This window comes from Schistocerca nitens, chromosome 1, assembly GCF_023898315.1.
Source record: "Schistocerca nitens isolate TAMUIC-IGC-003100 chromosome 1, iqSchNite1.1, whole genome shotgun sequence".
NCBI lineage: Eukaryota > Metazoa > Arthropoda > Insecta > Orthoptera > Acrididae > Schistocerca > Schistocerca nitens.
This window is the reverse complement of record NC_064614.1, coordinates 482520391-482543432: the sequence shown is the minus strand read 5'-3', so window position 1 is coordinate 482543432 and position 23042 is coordinate 482520391. Positions and strand designations below refer to the sequence as shown.

At 43.6% G+C, this 23042-nt stretch overlaps 1 protein-coding gene across 1 annotated transcript in view; it reads left to right on the top strand.

Moving 5' to 3' along the window:
- Nucleotides 1-23042, top strand: part of LOC126255659 (serine protease snake-like) — a 234674-nt gene that overhangs the window by 123402 nt on the left and 88230 nt on the right. Inside the window, exon 4 of the mRNA XM_049955419.1 lies at nt 16037-16296. Coding sequence (XP_049811376.1) covers nt 16037-16296 — 260 coding nt within the window. The remainder of the gene's footprint in view (nt 1-16036; nt 16297-23042) is intronic.

Sequence of the window (23042 nt, the reverse complement as noted above, 5' to 3'; positions counted from 1 at the left end):
CGCTATTAAGGTCTCTTTTCGTGTAATTCTGTCCACTTAAGTTTGTCAGTGTTACTTGTAGACTGGTCTTTATATCCAAGGCATCATCTCCCTTAATGAGAATTGTATTACTTAAGATGGGTTTGCTGTGCTAGATATTTATGGTTATGCCTTAAACTGTCTGTCCTGTTGTTAATTACTTTGTTGGTCTTGACCTCCAGCTCATCGTTAACCACTCGCGCTGCAGCTCTTGAAATATTACATTATTCTGGTTTTGCAGGAAGATCCTTATCATTGGGCCTTATGGCCTCTTCATCGGATGCAAAACTTACAAAGTGTTTAGATACAGGAACAGGTGAAATAAGTGGGTCCTAAATCTGGCGAATGTCGTGGTAACTTTCAGTTCTGGTCGCTCAGCTTCGATGCTTTCACCCCACTGACGTGTAACGCCACAAATCTGTGAGAAGGTGCAGTGGAAAACTACAGCTACTGTTCGTAGCTGGTCACTGCGAGATTTCATCAATTCAATTACAGCAAACAAGTTGTTGCAATACTTGGAAATGGGTCAAGCCACCAGATGAGGAGACCACATAGAGTTCCCAGCAGCAGTCACAAGTTTTGGTCTCTGCCGCAATACCAGCGTCCTGTACCAGGTCGGCTCTCCACACACATAGTGCCAGAGTGTAGAGGGCCTTAGCAACAGCCAGACTCCTGGGGGCAGTGGGCTTCAACCTGTGCACAGCAATGACCTTGGATCACTGCAGTGGCCGCGCCTCCACGCTGCACACAGCGACTACCTGGGCATGGTCATTCATCGCAGAATTGACTACCTCTCCGAGATTCCTTTTCTCCTTAGTGAGCCGCTGACACCTGGTATTTGTGGCTCTTGCAACATAGTAGCGTGCAGGCGTCGAGCGCAGGAGTCAGCAAATTTCGGAGCTTCAGTGACCTGCTTCCCCATCTCAAGCCTCGGCGGTCTGCTGTCCCGACATTGCAGCCCCCCCACCCCACCACCCGACAGTATATACAATGAAGGGCCAAAGAAACTGGTATAAGCATCCGCAGGTTAGGACCATGAGCAGTGGTGTGGGCTAAGTTGAAGGAAGAAGTTCTGGGAGAGGCACATGATCAAAAGTCTGCTTGTGGAGGATGCAGAGCAATAAACCAAAGGGTGGCTGAGAGATATTGGTGGAAGGGAAACAAAGGAGATGTGGGAAATTGTGTGAGTGCATACAGCATGGTGACCTGAGTGATAAACGAATACCATTACATAGACTGCCAGAAGCGTCAGAGCCATTTGAAATGATTGGGGATGATGTTTTCAGACCGTTCAACCGAATTCCAACAGGGAACCGTTTTGTGTCGACAATAATAGATCACATGAATGCATGGTTTTGCGGCGATATGTACAAATAAAATTCTCTCGAGCTTCCTTTCGCGCCAAGTGCTTTAAAATCCGCGAGCTTTCGGCCAAGTACTCCTCGCCCATTGTCAAGTGGTGACTGTTTTTTGGTTGCTGTTGTCGTCCTTATACCACCGCGTTGCATTCTGGTGTCCGCTCCACCACCATATAAGGTAATGTTTCCGATGTGCGACCGCCGCATCAACTTCAACCTTTCTATGGCCGGGTACCAAGCCATGCTTAGCTGTAGGCTGCAGTCTTTATTGCGGGTGTTGTCACAAACTTTTACCTCGACAGCCTTTTTAATTACACTAACCCAGAAACTACTAGTCCATATAATAACCGAAGTCTCTTCAAATGTAGTACGATGTACATTTTGAACAGCAAGCTTTTCTATCGCTGATTTGCCAGGGTACCGAAGGTCAAAGCACCTCTTGTGTTCTACACATCATTGTTCAATAGTACACACAGTCTCTATGACATAAAACTGTACACACCCACAAGATATTTTATATACTTATGGCGTTATGAGCCCTACATCATCTTTGACAAGCCTCATAAGGAGTAGAATATCTATTGGAGCCCCAAAGACAGAATCGATTTTATGCCTGTATACTTCTGTAGGAGCCTGTTAATCTTTCAGTTACTGAGCCATGAGATGAATCTAAAAAGGTGGATAAATTGTTGGACTATATCAGCAATATCCATATCAAAATCAAGGTTACGATGGAGGTAGAGACCAATGGTGCCTTCCCTTTCCTCTAGGTATCCGTCTGCCGTAAAGCAAACAGGTGTCTCAGCTGCAGCGTTTACCAGAAATCCTTAAAAATGGACCAATATCTGCACACTAACAGCTAACACCATCCGTCTCAGAAACATACTGTCCTGAGTACCTTGATGCATTGAACGGTAACTGTTTCAGACACTGAAAACCTGCCGAAAGTTACAGAAAGTATTCAAGAAAAATGGCATTAGGAATGTAAGGGGCATTCTGGATAAAATTTGCTTTTTAAAGACCTTGATATGCCATCAAGGTAGTGCGAATTGCATAGATTCAGGGGCAAATACAGTTGCTTCATGACCTTGACCTATAATTATGCTAACTGATATGTGACACCTGGAGGTTGATTTATGTATGCCACGGGGGATAACCTCTCGTTCTGAGGAAACATCGCGCACCTCCTCCTCCTCCTCCTCCTCCTCCTCCTCCTCCTCCTCCTCCTCCTCCTCCCCCCCCCCAACACCTCTCCCCTCCCCTCTCTGATACAAGCACACTTTTTATTTCAAATTAATTGATTAATTAATTAAATCGATCAACAATTAACGCTACCCCCTCTGGAAAACCCCCAGCACTTCCCTCCCATATCCCCTCTCTTCCTCGCCTCCCCACCTGGAAATTCGCAGGAAAAGGACTCAGTCTGTGCTGGCGAGGAAGGATCTCACGACAGGAAATTCAAATCAGTGTCACACAAGAGAGGATATACTCTGTTTATTTATAAAATTCAATTTTCAGGAGTTTAATCTCTTCATTTTGCGGGCAAAGCTCACATCCAGCAACAACATTTCCTAATTACGTAATTACACTGTTGCAGATTGGAGACGTTGTCTTGTTGGAAAATTTTCGTGTGTGTGCCTTGACGTACAGGGAACGACTGAGCTAAAGCACAATGCCTCCACCAGGGGACGTCCCACCCCAATCCCTCGCCCACCTCCATCCAGAAAAAATTAACGGGAGAAAGACTCAATCTGTGCTGGAGAGGAAGGATCTCATGACACGAAATTCAAATCAATGTCAATAATATATTGACATGTATTCTTTATTTAAGCAGTTTGTGAGAGATTGGGCTCAACCGCAAGAGTAGAGCTCAGGTCTGCATCCTCATCCTCCCATCCCCGCTTTCTATGACGTAATAACTGTAATAACCTAGGAATGGAATGAAGAGTGGTTTAGTAGTCACACCGTGTTACAAGAGGAGGCCGAAATGCACGCGTTTCAGAACTATACTGACGTGAGGTCTGGAACATGACAAGGAATGAGAATTCAGAAAGCGGATGTAATTCGTTTGATACTCAACTTCAATCCATTGATGAAGAACGTCGCTCTTGACGGTACATGATTCACAATATTATCTGTTCAGAAGACATAGTAACTGAATATGGCGCCTTGTTAGGTCGTAGCAAATGACGTAGCTGAAGGCTATTCTAAACTGTCGTCTCTGCTAATGAGAGCGTCTGTAGTCAGTGAACCATCGCTAGCAAAGTCGGCTGTACAACTGGGGCGAGTGCTAGGGAGTCTCTCTAGACTAGACCTGCCGTGTGGCGGCGCTCGGTCTGCAATCACAGATAGTGGCGACACGCGGGTCCGACGTGTACTAACGGACCGCGGCTGATTTAAAGGCTACCACCTAGCAAGTGTGGTGTCTGGCGGTGACACCACAGAGGATACAGAGAGACAGGAACAGTAGATGACGTGCCTCGCTCAGGCCACCCAAGGGCTATTACTGCAGTGGATGACCGCTACCTGACAGCAACGCCACCATGTTCAATAATGCTTTTCGTGCAGCCACAGAACGTCGTGTTACGACTCAAACTGTGCACAATAGGCTGCATGTTGCGTAACTTCTCTGCCGACTTCCATAGCGAGGTTTACCTTTGCAACCACGACACCATGCAGCTCGGTACAGATGGTCCCAACAACGTGCCGAATGGACCGCTCAGGATTGGCATCACGTTCTCTTCACCGATGAATGTCGCATATTCCTTCAAGCAGACAATCGTCGGAGACGTGTTTAGAGGCAATCAGGTCAGGCTGAACGCCTTAGACACACTGTCCAGCGAGTGCAGCAAGGTTTAGGTTCCCTGAGGTTTTGGGGTGGCGTTATGTGAGGCCTACGTACATCGATGGTTGTCATGGAAGGCGCCGTAACGGCTGTACGATACGTGAATGCCATCCTCCGACCGATAGTGCAACCATATCGACAGCATATTGGCGAGGCATTCGTCTTCATGGACGACAATTCGCGCCCCCATCGTGCACATCTTGTGAATGATTTCCTTCAGGATAACGACAACGCACGACTAGAGTGGCCAGCATGTTCTCCTTACATGAACACTATCGGACATGCCTGGGATAGATTACAAGGGGCTGTTTATGGACGACGTGACCTACCAACCACTCTGAGAGATCTACACTGAATCGCCTTTGAGGAGTGTGACACTCTGGACCAACAGTGCCTTGATGAACATGTGGATAGTATGCCACGACAAATACAGGCATGCATCAATGCAAGAGGACGTGCTTCTGGATATTAGAGGTACCGGTGTGTACAGCAATGTAGACCACCACCTCTGAAGGCCTCGCTGTATAGTGGTACAACATGCAATGTGTGGTTGTCGTGAGCAGTGAATAGGGCAGAAATGTTTATGTTGATCTCTATTCCAATTTTCTGTACAGGTTCCGGAACTCTTGGAACCGAGGCGATGCAAAACTTTTTTTGATGTGTGCTCTATGTTTTGTTTGTAGAGGAAATTACTCTATTTACATTATGTTTGCATGTGGTACTCAGATACTTAAAACATGTTTTTATTACGAAGAAGGATCATTTTAAGGTGGTGGTGAGTGTTTCAAGCAATCTATTTGACTGCTCTAAGTGGTTAAATAATTAATTTGATAGGGTAATTGAAATGGACTATTTCCCTCTATTTTTGATATCGAAATTGTGTTAGCTACCACTTTATCCCCAGAATTAGCCAGCGGGAACATAGTATTCTGAGGAGAGATGAAAACTGCCGTCTGTGTGTTTGGAGACATTGATTCACACACACAAGCAGGAAGCAGCCTCGTGAGAGAGACAGAGACAAGAAGTGATCTGGAATTTCCTGATCAATGGAATGCTTTGTTTGGGACTGCGAGATCAAAGGAGACTGATATCTAGTGTGTGGTCTGTTGTACATAGTATTATGACTTGTAATTAGTACACTAGGCAGTTTTTGACCTCTGTGGCGGCGCCCGGACAATAGACACACACACGCGTGAAATCCCAAATGGTGACTGCTATACCGCACTTCATTCCATTTCTCAGTGTTTACAGTTATTACGGCATGGGAAGTGGGCATGATGAGGTGTAGGCCTGAACTCAATCCATGCGTTTGAGCCTTGTCTCCCACAAACTGATTAAATATAGAATATACATCAATATGTTATTGACACTGATTTCAATTTCATATCATAGGATCCTTCCTCTCCAGCACAGACTGAGTCTTTTTCCCGCCAGGGGGTGTGGGAGGGGAAGGCTGGGGGATTTCGAAGAGGGGGAAGTGTTAACTGATCAGTTTAATTAATTATCCAATTAATTTGATATCAAAAGTGTCAATTGCATTGTCAGGGGGGTGGGGAGAGGGGTTGGGGAGGAAGAGAGGAAGAGAGGGAGGTGGAAGTGGTGGGGTGTTCTCAAACGGACAGTTTATGCCCAAGGGTCATAAATAAACCATCATGGGGCTATACATCAATTAACATAACAATAACTTAAGGCCACAAATCAATCAAATTTACCCCATGAATGTATGCAAACCGCAATAATAGTTGCACATTTCAAGGTCGTTAAAAGTCCAGTTTTATCCAAAATGCCCATTACATTCTTACTAACAGTTAGAGCAACTGACAGATTTCGCAAGCCACCTTTCTGAAAACACGAAAGCGGAAGGACCCCGAGGAGGCTCGAAGAAGCTTTCGTTTTTGCCGTTCTGTGGCTCAGTAGCAGGCAAAATTAGCCGGCTCCTACACAAGCGCAAAATCTATTTTGTCTTCAGGGCTACAACAAAAATTCTACAACTCATGAGGCTTGTAAAAGACGAACGAGGGCTCAGAACGCCAGGAGTCTGTAAAATACCACGTGAGTGTAGACAGTTTTATGTCGGACAGACGGTGAGATTGTGTGCCGTTGAACATCGCTGTATAGAACACAAGAGATGCTTTTGCCTTCGGCACCCTGAGGAATCAGTGGTAGCAGAGCATGCTCTAGAAAATGAACATTGTATGGCAATCGAAGAGACATCAGTTATTGCATGGACTAGTAGTTTCTCCGATAGCGTAATTAAAAAACCGATCGAGATAAACATTTGTTACCACACTGTCAATACAGAAGGCAGCCTACAGTTAAGCACAGCTTGGGACCCAGCCACTGGAAGGCTGCAGCAGGCACAGTGGGCGCACAACGGAAACAGTACCTTATATGGTGGTGGAGCGGGCCCCAGTGACGTCACAGAAGGTAGCGCGGCTATACAAGGACTGTAGTAGCAACAAAAGAAACAGTCACCTCTGTACAATGGATTTTAAACCACTTGCAACGAATGGAAGCTCAAGAGAATTTTATCAGTAATAGATCACTTTCCTCAGTATGTGGAGAGATTGCCATGCCGAACCAGCTAGCAGTTACAGTAACACAGGCAATGGTCACCATTTGAATACTTGAGTTTGAGGTACCGGAAACTATGTCTGTAGACCAAAGAACACGTTTTATCAAGTTTTGTTCCTTGATACGTGAACTGAGAACTAGTCCACTTCGCCCATGGTCAAACAGTAGAATGGAACAGTTGCACTAGATAATCAAAAGGACATTAAGCTACTATGTGAACTCACACGATAATGATTGGTATACATATCTTTTGTTTGCCATGACTTGTACAGTCAAATAGCCACACCAATACAGGGTTGTCTTCGTATGAGATGATGTATAGTAGAAAAATGCCATCGACATTTGGTATGATTAGGGCAAAAAGAGGCAGGAATCGAAAGGTGGTCTGTGAATTCACGGGAACAGTGAGAGAAGTATGGAAGCGTGTGAAGAAGGCGAACACAAGGGCACTGGAGAGACAAGGAGAAGCTCTGAAACACCCTAAGGGCTTACAACATTAGGGAGTAGGGTAGTGGGTCATCCTATCCAACCCATACACTCTGAAGGTTAAGACTAAAAACTTGCCATGAGCTGCCAAGGACCGTACCAAGTGAGTGAAACTACGTCACCAGTCAACATTAGCCTACAGCTGCCGATGAGGTCGACAATAGTGCATGGCGGGAGCCTACAATCGTTCTGAGGGGCCCCAGAGTCGATCCCAGGACGGTAAGTAGACAGCTTGAGAAATAATCACAAAGGACGAGGGGAGTAGTAGGTGTGAGATTGTTGATGGAACCGTTTGAGAGGTACCATATGCAATAAGGTAAATGAATTGACAAAAGTTGTGTTATTGGCAGTTATTAGGGTATTATGTGCGAGATATCGGTTTGTAATGTATTGAGGGTAAAATAGTGCGTCTTTTGTTAGGTTAAGGTAAGGTTTTGAGGGATGACCAGTGGCATCATCCTCCCTCCCAGAATCTTCGTCACTGGGAACAGTTTCCAACCACTGGCCGGGTCTGAACTGCAAACACATCTCTCCATTTCCCTCTGTCCTCCCACCACCACACAGTGCCAGTCCTCTCCTTTACTGTGAATACTCTCCCAGTCTCCTTCCAGCAACTATCCCTAGGTCTTCCTCTTGGTCTTTTGCCTTGGAGCCTCAATTGATACGTCCTCCATAGTATACTATCAAATCTATGCACGTCCATATCACTTAATCCTTAATGATTCTATCTGCTTGCAAGGTTACTTCCTTTGCCATCTCCCTGACCTGTTCATTTATTATTCCTTGTATCCATGTTACCCCAACTCCGCTTCTGTGAAATTTCATAGAAAGACCATAAGTGTTTTCACCATGTGACAATGTTATCAGGTCTGATAGGCATGTAATGGGCACTGAAATGCGTCAGATTATTAGTGACCATCGTGCGTGAGACCGTTGACAGAGTTTGAAAGTGGTATTATTGTAGACCTACAAGCGTCCAGCTACTAGAATAGTGCAATACCCTGCCATGTTGGGCGTTTGCATGTGACACCAGCTCAATGTTATATTGAGTGGGAACGTGAGGGGAAACTGAACACGTCTTCATGGTCCTTGTCGAGTAAGTCTGACGACACAAAGAGAGTATTGCTGTACTATATAGCAAGAAAATCTGAACGTCTGCAACTGCCATCTGGAATAAGAAATGAATCCACCAACACAACCTGTGCCACCAGAATGAATTTTAGGCTCTGCAGCATAGTGTGCGTTGACGTGAAACGTCCTGAGCACAAAGTTTTAATCTGACAGGAAGTTTCACATCTTCGCACACACTTCTAAGAAGTGAAAAATTCATTCTGGAAACAATCCCCCAGGCTGTGCCTAGATCATGTCTCCTCAACATCTTTTCTTTCAGGGGTGCTAGTACTGCTGCAAGTTCCGCGGGAGAGTTTCTGTGAATTGAAGAAGGTAGGCTTAGGAGGTAATGGCGGAAGTAAAGCCTTGAGGACTCGACGTGGATCGTTTTGGGTAGCTCGCCGGTACCGTAGCTCAGCGTGTTCGGTCAGTGGGCCGGCTGCCCTCTGTAATAAAAAAACTGAGTGAAGTATTCAACGATGAACTTGAAGGGGGGTCATGTGACGTCCGCCCATACCAAACGACGAAGAACATGAAAAAAAGGCAACCTAGTCGGCAGAGCACTTGCAAGCGAAAGGCGAAGTTCTAGGGTTCGAGTTAGGATCCGGCATACAGTTTTAATCTGGCAGGAAGTTCCATCCTGTGTGATTCCAGTGCGTTAGTTAGAGACTTACATGAGGTGGGAAACTGAACCATCGTCAGGAGAGTTATCTGCTAGTGTAGTGGTAACGTACTAGGAAAGCATGGATTGCTGATAATGTGAATAAGTTTCCTTTAATTTACGTCTATGGCCACAATCTTTTCTGTTTAACAGATTACCTGTTTCGGTCTTTAATGACCATCATCAGATCTGTCTCATGAAAACAAAGTCCTAATGTACTGCAGCCATAGTGGCATGGTGAAATGTTAAATGCGTAATCAGCACCAGCATTCAACATTTGACGGTGCCACTATGGCTGCAGTACATTAGGACTTTGTTTTTATGAGACATATCTGATGATGGTCATTAAAGACCGAAATCGGTAATCTGTTAAACAGAAAAAGATTGTGGCCATATACGTAAATTAAAGGAAACTTATTACATATACGGGTCACTGTGTGTTTTCGCGATGATGTCGCAGCTTGTGATAATGTGAATCACAACATTTTCAACGAAGAATTCTGGTTCTGCGCTACCTCGGACGACAATCTTCTGTGAGATGATGGCTCCAAGGGGAGACGACACACTCTAACAATATTTTGGAGACACATGCTAGTATTAGTCCTAACGGCGTTTCGAGGAGAGCTATCAGGTATGACATCAAGCCGCCTCTGATAGTGCTTCAGAGAACTCAGACGACACAGCAGTAGGTCTCAGACGCCCTGCATCCTCAAGTGCTATGCTTCATAAGACAACATCCTAATGCCATCTATCAGCAGGACAACGCTCATATTGACACGGTACGTGACTCTACGAACTGCCTGCATCATCTGTTGTAAAACGCCGTCATACAACTGTAGAACGAACCATTACTGAGAATATTACGCCTCAGTTGTCGAAAATGTGTGGTTTCTTTACCATAACTTGTTTTGGGACTACGTTATCACATTATCAACTACTTAAAGTTAGTTAATCACGCATTTTCGACAACTGGTGCGTAATATTCTCAGTGCTGATGCCTGCATTATGTTGAATGACTCCGTTACACAGCGACATACCCTTACCTGTCCCCAATGGAACACGTTTGGGATCAATTCGGACGTCAGTTACACTCCAGTGTCAATATCCATGTCATCAAGAGCCAGCAGCATCAGTTCTGGATCAGACTACCTTAGAGGAGAATAAAATGGTTATATTACGTCCTGCCCAACCAAAATGTTGCCTGTATCACGTTTCATTTCACTCTGTTCTCGTTGAAAGTGCATCAATTTAATCACAGAGAGTGAATATCTCTCATTGATTTTGACTTCTCTAAGTTTGGTTAAAATTGTGCTATTATTCGCAGCTCTCTGTAGGTACTTTTTTATATCTAACCTCTTTTTCTATCGTTTTTTTTCTGAAGCTATCTGAAATCAATGTCTATAAACTTGCGTCATTATCATTGGTATGTAGATATTTTATTTTTTCCTTTACTGTTATTTGATTCCCTTGCCACCAAGTTGAGGGGTGGGGGAGGGGGGTGGCAGAGTGCTGATCTTCAGCAGCAAGCATTTATAAAATGTACAAACACAGTGAAAGTTGCGCTCCACTTCTCTTGACCAGAGTCGAGGTACTTAAGTGCAATGCTCTTTATAAATAATTTTTTTGAAAATACCAGGGGAGAGGGACCAATGATGCTTCTTTTCTCTGAATTCTTAATACAAGTGATCTTTGAGTTTGTCCACTGCGCACTGTGATAACACCATTACAGTGAAACAACAAGCTTACGTGTGCACCAGGCTATGTTTAGTGGGTCGGCTAAACATGGAAGAGTTATAAGACAACGTAAAGTATCTTGCAATCTATTCCAAGGTTGAGATTAACAGGTATTTATTTTCTATGGTGATTACCAAAAATCACAATAAAAATTAACAGACAACAAAGTTTTCTAAAACTCAGATCAAATTACAGAATGACGCTAACACTGTGGGGAGGAATCAAACAGTGTGGAAACTGTGTGGAGTACAGCAATCTACGCTTATCGGGGCATCTCGCGAAATCAGAGCTGACACAACACAATGGTACGGATTGTAACAAAATCAAGCAAGACATGTTGGGCAGGAAAGTAAGAAAATTGCGAGCTGCTCGGAATGTGCACCACATTACGAAAATAGCGACACTTACGATACTCGTGCATGTCCACAAAATACACAAACCGTGCACCCATCAGCACCAAATGGTGGCCGAGAGACGAGTGACACTCGTGGAGGGCGGAGACAGAATTACCACGGAATATACAGGGTGAGTCACCTAACATTACCGCTGGGTATATTTCGTAAACCACATCAAATACTGACGAACCGATTCCACAGACCGAACGTGAGGAGAGGGGCTAGTGTAATTGGTTAATACAAACCATAAAAAATGCACGGGAGTATGTTTTTTAACACAAACCTAGTTTTTTTTAAATGGAACCCCGTTAGTATTGTTAGCACATCTGAACTTATAAACAAATACGTAATCAGTGCCGTTTGTTGCATTGTAAAATGTTAATTACATCCGGAGATATTGTAACCTAAAGTTGACGCTTGAGTACCACTCCTCCGCTGTTCGATCGTGTGTATCGGAGAGCACCGAATTACGTAGGGATCCAAAGGGAACGGTGATGGACCTTAGGTACAGAAGAGACTGGAACAGCACATTACGTCCACATGCTAACACCTTTTTATTGGTCTTTTTCACTGACGCTCATGTACATTACCATGAGGGGTGAGGTACACGTACACACGTGGTTTCCGTTTTCAATTACGGATTGGTATAGAGTGTGTCCCGACATGTCAGGCCAATAGATGTTCAATGTGGTGGCCATCATTTGCTGCACACAATTGCAATCTCTGGCGTAATGAATGTCGTACACGCCGCAGTACATCTGGTGTAATGTCGCCGCAGGTTGCCACAGTACGTTGTTTCATATCCTCTGGGGTTGTAGGCACATCACGGTACACATTCTCCTTTAACGTACCCCACAGAAAGAAGTCCAGAGGTGTAAGATCAGGAGAACGGGCTGGCCAATTTATGCGTCCTCCACGTCCTATGAAACGCCCGTCGAACACCCTGTCAAGGGTGAGCCTAGTGTTAATTGCGGAATGTGCAGGTGCACCATCATTCTGATACCACATACGTCGACGCGTTTCCAGTGGGACATTTTCGAGCAACGTTGGCAGATCATTCTGTAGAAACGCGATGTATGTTGCAGCTGTTCGCCGACCGTGGCCCGTGTTTGTTACAACACGCAACTGAACGTCGGAGGTTTCAAGCGTCAACTTTAGGTTACAATATCTCCGGATGTAATTAACATTTTACAATGCAACAAACGGCACTGATTACGTATTTGTTTATATGTTCAGATGTGCTAACAAAACTAACGTGGTTCCCTTTAAAAAAACCTAGGTTTGTGTTAAAAAACATACTTCCGTGCATTTTTGTATGGTTTGTATTAAACAATTACACCAGCCCCTCTCCTCACGTTCGGTCTGAGGAATCGGTTCGTGAGTATTTGATGTGGATTTCGAAATACATCCAGCGGTAACGTTAGGTGACTCACCCTGTATATCGCCCTCCACAACTCCGTACCTTCACAAAAACTCTATATGGAGGGGACGACTCAATGCTGTTGCTAATATGCCGGACGGGAAGATAGCTTATTTCATGAAAAAATGAAGCTTCCCGCTCTTGGCATACAAAAGGCACCTTAACGAGTAAGTCGTTGGTAGTGGAATGGAGAAATGTTTCATTGATTTGTCGCCTTCTTCGTGCCTAGCACTGTGGCGGGGCGACTCAGTTCTATTGTGTAACACCAAATTTGGGAGCGAAAGCAACGACCCTTCGGACGCCACTCAGTCAGGGTCTGAGTGCCACGTCTTTTGATGTCCAAACAGAATAGACGGAAGTGGCGACACGGCGCCTTGTGTTCAGGGTAGGTTGGTCTGCCAACAAAAGCGCGAAACTAGGCGCAGCATTACTTCTGCGAAAATTGCGCAACTGCCAGGGGACCTTCTTCCTTCCTAATGAGATTCACAGCCGACAAAGAGGTCCTAGAAAACACATTTGGGAACACGTTAGCCGTGAGAAAAATCAAAAGCTTTACTCCCAGGAAATGTGCCCAGTACAGTCTACGTAAAATTAATCACGAAATGGTGACAAAAATGGATCAATATCGCGCAGCGATATGTCAGAGTACAATAATTACAAGGGCAGCTGACCGTTGAAGATTTTAAGTTGAGGAGGAGGACCTCAGACCAAGATTTTTCGAAGGGATGGAAGAAAGTGGGATGAAGAGCAACCTGGCAGGGAAAGGCAGAGTGTCATTCTGTCAAAGCGCCCAAGGATGAGAGAATCTCTGGGCATGATTAGCTGTTAGGTAGACTTCGCTGCGACAGGATGCTCAGAGTGTGTAGCTGGAAGGTTAGGGAGGGAAGGGGGAGGTGAGAATGTGTTGGTGCGAGCCTGTCAGGGTACGAGAATTGATAACACTGGGGAACAGCCATTTTGTTCTCCTATATCTGTGACTTGTTCTTTTTGGTCTCTGAATTCAAAACTATTAGCAGTTTTTCTCTATCACGTCAAGTTTTTAAACTACAGGATACTCTCTCTTTACCCTAAAGTCACTAAAACTGGGCACACAAAGGAAAATAAATTGGGTACTAACCAAACGTAGTAGAATATTAGAATATTTTATTTATTCAAAGGTTATTATAATATTCAAAGTTACATTGTGTTTATACAAATAATAAAAACAAAGATAATAGGGTACAAATTTTCGCTTATAACTTTTCCTACAATGTTCCATCTGGGGACATTTTCGCTTGATGCTCCAAAAGTAGTCAGCCATCATACCAACATCCCATCTACCTTGACACCTTGCTTCCATGACCTTCAAATCTTGGTGGAACCGCTCACCCTGTTCATCGCTAACAGCACCAAGATTTTCTGGAAAGTTAGCAAGATGGCTATGTAAGAAATGCAGTTTGATACGTTACAGCCAAGCTTTTTAAAGCTCCCTAAGAGTTGTTGAACAATTTCGACGTAATTCTGGGCTCGTGTATTTCCTAGAATGTCCTTGACAATACTTTTGAATGGCAACTAAGCATTCTTTTCAAGTTCGGTCACTGTTTCTATGAAACGTTCATCTTTTAATAAGGTGCCGAATCTGTGGCCCATCAAAGACAACAGCCTTCATCTTCTCATATGACTAGCCAGGAAATGCCGAAATGTTATACTTAAAACAGTCCCCTTCAGTTGACAGAGCTCTAACAAATTGCTTCATGAGACCTAGTTTTATATGCAAAGGCGGAAATATAATATTTTTTCTGTTGACAAGTGGATGATTTTCAATGTTTGGATCATCAGGTTTCAGGTCAGATCTTGGCGGCCACTTTGACTGCACCCAATGCTTCTCACGAGCTCTGCTGTCCCACATACACCGAAAACAAGAATACTTGGTACATCCGCGTTGCTGGCCAAGAAGGAAAGAAACCATTTTAAGGTCAACACAGATGATCCATTGGTGCAATTTATATTGCAACACGTCAGTGACCTTCTTCGTTTTTCATGCAAGAAAACTGAATGGCCTATTGGGACTGAACCTTATAAATTTCCATTTTGGAGAAGAACACACTTCAAGCTACGTTTTGAGCTATCTATAAACAATCGCCATTCGGTTGCGTTATAGACTGAAATTCCGAATTCCTTCATTTAACCAGGTATGTTGTGGCAATACACAAATCCATCAGCACTCCGAAAGAACTGCAGAGATGCACTTTCTCTCGATCGGAAGTAGGTGAGTCTAGCGACTTTTTCTAACAATTTTTTTTTTCGTGCAGTCTCGATGCTAGAAGCTCTGATGCTTTTCCAGATAGTCCCAAACCCCATACCAAGTGATTTAACTCATACTGATTAAATTCTTTACGAATAGGATCATCATCACCTTTAAAATCTTCGTCGCTGCGGTCACTTCGATCTTCGCCCGACGCATCTTCTTGTCTTTCCGAATAGGGTAATTCTTGAAACACTGGCACTGGAATTTCAATGTAACTGACCACGTTAGTCTACACAGTATGAATGCAAACCTGTCGCGCGGCGTCACTATCCCCTCCAGTCGTCACTGGTTTAAGGTTCGCCGACAGAGTGCAGCACAGCTTTCTGTAACAAACAAGTTACCTGTCAGAACCGTAATCGCATGCGCAACAACTGTAAAAACAAAACTTGACGTGATAGGAAAAAACTAATTACAGTTTTGGAATCAGCATGTCCATTTACCTCTAAAAGAGCCTAAGAATCGAAGTCAACAGAAATTAAGTTACACATTGTTCCCCAGTGTAACCAGGGATAAAAGGATAGGTGCTCGGTCTCAAGTTTGCGGTAGGTGTTCTGTGTGGGAGGGAAGCTAGGTAAAATTGATATATTTGTATAGGATCGTAGTCGTAAAGGGTACACGGATAGTGCAGGCAAGGTGGTGTGCGTTTGAAGATTTGGAGACAGTGGTAACATTGTGGTGGAACTGAAATTCAGGCGACTTTGACATAAGAGCAGATTGGTTGGACCAAGGTTTTGTAGGTATGGAGTGTGGTAGAAAGGTAAAATCTCCATATTCGACTTTCTAGTAGTTACAATCTAGGGTTAGTTCGAGGTGTTTTAGAACATACTAAACTAGATAGTATAGTTGTAAATGGGACTGGAAGCCGCAGGTGGTTCGTCTTATAGTTAAGGCACTGCCCAGACTACGGAAGGATAGATCCTAAGGAGCCACCGATTTCAGCAGTTAAGTAAACTGGTTCAGATGGAGCTGAAAGGATCGTTGGGTCTTCAGCAGGGTGTGGTTTAGTGGTAGGAATGCGCGCGTTGGAAAGGTTAACAGAAAATGGGTGTTTCAAGCACATAAATTACGTGGTCTATTTGATCGCTGTTATCGACCCTACGAGTATAAACTACGTGAGGGACTTGTAGTTGCTGCTTTCTCAACCGCAGGGGCCCGGCGCGCTGGGCGCGACTGGGGGACGTGAACCTGGAGGGCAAGAACCGGGACGCGAACCCGCAGCAGGTGGCGGTGGCGGAGCGCGTGGCGCACCCGGGCTACAAGCCGCCCAGCCGCTACGACGACGTGGCGCTGCTTCGCCTCGAGCACTCTGTCCACTTCGACGCGTACACGCGCCCCGCCTGCCTGCACGTGCAGCCCGACCTGCCCGCCGCCGTCGGCGTCGCCACCGGCTTCGGCAAGATCGACTTCGGTGAGCGCCGCGACCACCAGGCTCTGACCGCCAGCTAGTGTCCCGACTAAACAACAGGCTTCTGAAGCTTATACTTCTTACGTAAATGTGTAACCATTGTCGTCTACACACCGGATGAATAACGTTTATACACACATCATTATTTTCTGAATGTGCTCACACGGGTTTGTTTAGCAGCAGGCAGATACAGCTATTGACAGTTACAGCTATTGACAGTTAATTCATTTCATCGTGATCCAGATCGGTGCAACCTGGACATTCGTAGAAAATTTAAAATTGACGGAGAGTTGTGCCTAAATAGAATTGAAGATACGTTGCCTCGTATGCTGTGCATGCTATACAGGGTGGTCCATTGATAGTGACCGGGCCAGATATCTCACGAAATAAGCGTCAAACGAAAAAAAATTACAAAGAACGAAACTTGTCTAGTTTGAAGCGGGAAACCAAATGGTGCTACGGTTGGCCAGCTAGATGGCGCTGCCATAGGTCAAACGAATATCAACTGCGTTTTTTTAAATAGGAACCCCCATTTTTATTGCATATTTGTGTAGTACGTAAAGAAATATGAATGTTTTAGTTGGACCACTTTTTTCACTTTGTGATAGATGGCCCTATAATAGTCACAAACATATGGCTCACAATTTTAGACGAACAGTTGGTAACAGGCAGGTTTTCTAAATTAAAGTTTTTCGGTTGTTCCAAATGGTTCAAATGGCTCTGAGCACTATGGGACTTAACAGCTATGGTCATCAGTCCCCTAGAACTTAGAACTACTTAAACCTAACTAACCTAAGGACATCATACAACACCCAGTCATCACGAGGCAGAGAATCGGTTGTTCCATGGTGATACATGTACCTTTGTGAACTTATCATTTCTGAGAACGCATGCTGTTACAGCGTGATTACCTGTAAATACCACATTAATGCAATAAATGCTCAAAATGATGTCCGTCAACCTCAATGCATTTGGCAATACGCGTAACGACATTCCTCTCAACAGCGAGTAGTTCGCCTTCCGTAATGCTCGCACATGCATTGACAATGCGCTGACGCATGTTGTCAGGCGTTGTCGGTGGATCACGATAGCAAATATCCTTCAACTTTCCCCACAGAAAGAAATCCGGGGACGTCAGATCCGGTGAACGTGCGGGCCATGGTATGGTGCTTCGACGACCAATCCACGTGTTATGAAATATGCTATTCAATACCGCTTCAACCGCACGCGAACTATGTGCCGGACATCCATCACATAGAAAGTACATCGCCATTTTGTCATGCAGTGAAACATCTTGTAGTGACATCGGTAGAACATTACGTAGGAAATCACCATACATTGCACCATTTAGATTGCCATCGATAAAATGGGGACCAATTATCCTTCCTCCCATAATGTCGCACCTTACATTAACCCGCCAAGGTTCCACCTGTCGCAGCCATCGTGGATTTTCCGTTGCCCAATAGAGCATATTATGCCGGTTTACGTTGCCGCTGTTGGTGAATGACGCTTCGGCGGTAAATAGAACGCGTGCAAAAAACCTGTCATCGTCCCGTAATTTCTCTTGTGCCCAGTGGCAGAACTGTGCACGACGTTCAAAGTCGTCGCCATGCAATTTCTGGTGCATAGAAATATGGTACGGGTGCAATCGATGTTGATGTAGCATTCTCAACACCGACGTTTTTGAGATTCCCGATTCTCGCGCATTTTTTCTGCTTCTGATGAGCGGAGTAGCCGCGACAGCAGCAAAAACACCTACTTGGGTATCATCATTTGTTGCAGGTCGTGGTTGAGGTTTCATATGTGGCTGAACACTTCCTGTTTGCTTAAATAAAGTAACTATCCGGCGAACGGTCCGGACACTTGGATGATGTCGTCCAGGAGACCGAGCAGCATACATAGCACACGCCTGTTGGGCAATTTGATCCCAATAGCCATACATCAAACCCGATATCGACCTTTCACGTAATTGATAAACGGTCTATTTTAACACGGGTAATGTATCACGAAGGAAATACCGTTCGCACTGACCGAAAGTTCCGTGATACCACGTGCTTACGCGTTTGTGACTATTACAGCACCATCTATCACAAACCGAAAAAAGTGGTCCAACTAAAACATTCATATTTCTTTACGCACTACACGAATATGTAATAAAAAATGGTGGTTCCTATTTAAAAAAACGCAATTGATATCCGTTTGACCTATGGCAGCGCCATCTAGCGGACCAACCATAGCGCCGTCTGGTTTCCCCCTTCAAGCTAGACGAGTTTCGTTCTTTGTAGTTTTTTCGTTTGATGCTTATTTCGTGAGATATTTGGCCCGGTCACTATCAATGCACCACCCTGTATACACATTATTTTCTGAATGTGCTCACACGGGTTTGTGTAGCAGTAGGTAGATACAGTTAAGTCTTCCTCTATTGACAGTTAATTCATTTCATCGTGATCCAGATCGGTGCAACCTGGACATTAGTAGCAAATTTAAAATTGACAGAGAGTTGTGCCTAAATAGAATTGCAGATACATTGTTTCGTGTGCTATATACCGCATATTGCTCTTCGTGCAATGGTTAACTCGCGTATCTGAATCGTATTGAATCGTATATGCTTCCGTTTGAAATGTAAAATATTTTGACCTTTACTGGCGCGCCAGTGAGGATATTTACGGTCTCTGGCAAACCGTAATCGATATACGTCAACATCATGTGTGAAGAAGGTCTCTGACAACACTGGGTAACAGGTGATCTCAACTGTCGTTTACATGTCGAGTGACTATAGTTTACACGTAGTGTCATGTTTTCCTGCAAATGTAATAACATGTTTTCATTCATTTTTAATACTGGATATGGACTAAGTAAATGTGACCTCAAATGTGGCACGGAAATTTTAGTTACGTACCACATCTTATGAGGTCCTTCACTTGATACTCGTGCACATTTAAGTTGACACATAGGTTTAAGTTACATCTGCAACAAGATTGTTATTATGTCTTGTAGGTTTTTGCGAAGTACGTACTGATTTTATAGTGTTCTTCGTGTTCCTAATCGGTTGATGGCACAGCTAATAAAAAGAAAAACAATACAGCCTACTACAGGCCATGCTTTCTTTCAGAAGCTTTCTAGAGGCTGTGGCCCGACACAAAAGTGAAAATATAGCAAGCTTTTTAGTTTGGACCAGGAACACACACCAGTACAATATGTATACTAAAATTGTTACAGAATTTTGGTATAAAATAACATGAAGCATCTATATACTCAACACATTTAAAAATTCTTGAGCACTGGCTTCTTTCGGCCAAACTTCATTTTTGCGAAAGATATTTTCAAGTCATTTTCTTCTTGCACTTCTTCTGGTACATTAATTTGTTTTGTTGCTGCTTTCCATCTTCTGTCACTATGGCTATGCTATCCGCAAACACTAATAGATCTATTCCCATTCGTTAAAGTTTTAAACAGGTTCCAAACTTTTACTTCCTTATGATTACATACGTTTCTAGGTCGCCAAAAAATTCGCTTTATTTTTTACTTCTCGTGATGCGTTTTGGGTTACCTTATCGTCAGATCCGTGGCAAAAAAACACACGTTGAACAGTGATACGCAGTATCTTGTCACATCTGTTCATCCCAGTACATCAGTGCGCAAAGTGGCTCAGGCAGTACAACACGTTATAACGTAAACAACTTTTGCTACTATGTGGCGTTAGTATCATAATACCTACCAACAACACGCATATCTGTGACATATCAACATTTATTACAGGTATCATGTAATTTAACTTGCAAGTATATAAAAATCAGTTACAGGTACGGATTTATATTAATAAAGGCGCAAATGTTACATTTGAAAGCCGTTCAGATTCGAATATACAAAATATCCTTGACAGACGTGTGGTATATCATTTTTACTACTTACGTTAAAGTACTAATACATGGACACCATATTTCAAAAAATTAGCAGACCCATAAAAGGCAGTAGTACAGGAACAAGCATATTACTGGAATTACCTCCACACATACAGTAAAGTGATTGATAATGTTTGTAGAATCCAATCTGTCATTACAATTTACCAAACGAGTGCAATACATTTTTAATAATTGTATACCGGAAAATATGCAGTGCAGTTCTATACGACTTAGCTAACAAACCACTTGACACCAGACACTAAATAAAAATAATACAAACAGTAGTTTGACGAGTCACAGTTACACAGAGCATGAAAGTGAATGGCAATACCCAAAAATTGTAAAATGTGGGAAGGAAGGCGTAGGAGCATTTATTATGACAAACATACTTGATCTGGAATGGAAAGCACCGCATAATGTGGGAAAACATATGGAACTCTACAACACATATCATTAGTGGAGTAAAGAGAGACGCGAGCCACCTTTGGGATCAAATTGGTTTGCTAATTAATTAAATTGATGATGCACTCTCCTTAATCTACCATTATACTAATTGATTTATGACCCATGGGGATTGTTTTATGACCCCCTGGGGATAATCCATCCCTCTAAGAAACACCCAACCTCTCTCCTTCCCCCACTCCTCTGGGAAATCCCCAAACCTCCCCCTCCCCGTCACCAATATGAGCTCACTTTTGATATAAATGTAATTGACTAATTAATTAAATGGATCAACTAATTCTTCCCTCCCCCTCCTAGGAAATACCCCAGCTATCCCTTCCCCTCACTGACTTCCCCCCTCCCCTCCCTCATCTAGAAATTGGTAGAAAAAACGCTCAGTCTGTGCTGGAGAGGAACGGCCTTACGACATGAAATTCAAATCAATATCAATAATATATTGTTCAACTCAGTTTGAATATTCTTTATTTCATCAGTTTAAGGGAGACAGGATTCTCCCCACTTGGACAGAACTCACATCTGCAACCCCCCCCCCCCCCACACACACACACACACACTTCCCATGATATAATAACAGTAATCATCGAGGAATGGAATGATATGCGGTATATTAGCCTCCGTTCTGGGTAGCCTGTGCGTGTATTCATTGTCTGAGAGCCAACACAGGGGTCAAAAAGCACTACTAAATACCACCAGCTGTGGACAGGAATATGGCGTCCTTTAATACCAGGGAAACAAATTCTGCTCTCTCGCTCTCTCAGGTAGCTGTTTCTGATGTAACACCTGCATCTCAAACCCGCAGACCAAGGTGATGTGCCTACCCTCCCGAGGGACCTCCATTTCTTCTCATGGCCCCCAGACAAATCATCAGGCGGCAGTATTCCTTTGATTGGGAAATTCCATACTCACTTCCTGACTCTGTCTTTCTCTAGCGGTTGCTCCCTGTTTGTGTGAAGAAATGTACAAACCAATGTGTCCAAACATGCAGACAGAGCTTTTCATCCCTCCTCAGAGTACTGTATTCCAGTGTGCGATTTGTCCTTTTACCAGTGGGGGGGGGGGATGTCTTAGGGGGTTAGTATAATTATATATGTTACTAGCTTGGACTATGGCGTTACCCATGGTTAAACAGCTATTTATAAATAGATGTTAATGCCGAAACTCACTATTCACGCGTATGCACTATCAGAAAAGCCATCCCTTGTTATAGCTTTAAAAGTACATTATAGGTAAAGCTTATTTACAAAATCATCTACATACAGGTATACAAGGGGAATTCAAAAAGTAAAGGCACATTTTTGAAAAGTTGTACTTATTCTGATGATAGAAAACTGAAAAATGTGTTATTTTTCTACGTAAACTCCCTGGACTTCAATGCAGTTTTCCCGACGTTTTACGAGTTTTTTATATTTCATCAGAAAATACGTTTATCGGTTGCATCTGTAACCAATTTTGCACCGCAACAATGACGTCTTCATTACTTTCAAATCTTCTTCCCTGTAGTGCTGCCGTTAAGCGTTCAAAAATGTGAAAATCGCTTGGAGCCAGGTCTGGACTGTATGGTGGATGTTCCAGAACCTCGAATCTCAACTCCTTTATTGCGTCGGCTGTCCGTTTGGCAGAATGTGGGCGAGCGTTATCTTGTTGCAGGATGACAACTCTTCACAGTTTTCCACGACATTTGGATCTGATTGGAGGTTTTAGTTTCGTACGCAACACATCACATCCACCATACAATACAGACCTGGCTCTAAAGCCTCGTTTACGCTGGGGCGACGTCTTGCAACATTGTCGCATGCTACGGAAATGTGACGTGCGTCGTTTTGTCATTTAGTTCTAAATGTTTTGAAATGCTTAACTACTACATAACACTTTTTCAAAATTAATAAGCAAACATATTAATAGTATTAATAGTAAACTTTCAGTGTTCGGCTCCTCAAATTTAAATTATATGTAAAGTTGTACTCCAGTGCTTGGGAAATAAACATCCCAGGTTGGGATGCATAAACTAAACCCAGAGAAGGGGATGGCCTGATGCAGAGGGGGGGGAAATCCCCCCTATCCCCCCCTGCAAATCGCACACTGCTGTATTCTTACTGGCTAATGCTGGGGACAAAGGGAGAACTGACGCAATGCAATATCAAAAATGGTGGTAAATAGTCCATTTGCACTACCCTATCAAATTAATTGGTTAACAATTTACAGGATTCAAATAGATCACTTAGAACACTCACCACCAACTTACGATGATTATTTTTCGTAATAAAACATATTCTCAACGTTTGAGGATCACGTGCAAACATTTTGGAAACCAGTAATTAAATTCTGCCACAAACAGGTCATAGAACTAATTATATCTGAGGTCTTGTGAGCACTGACGTTTGAGAA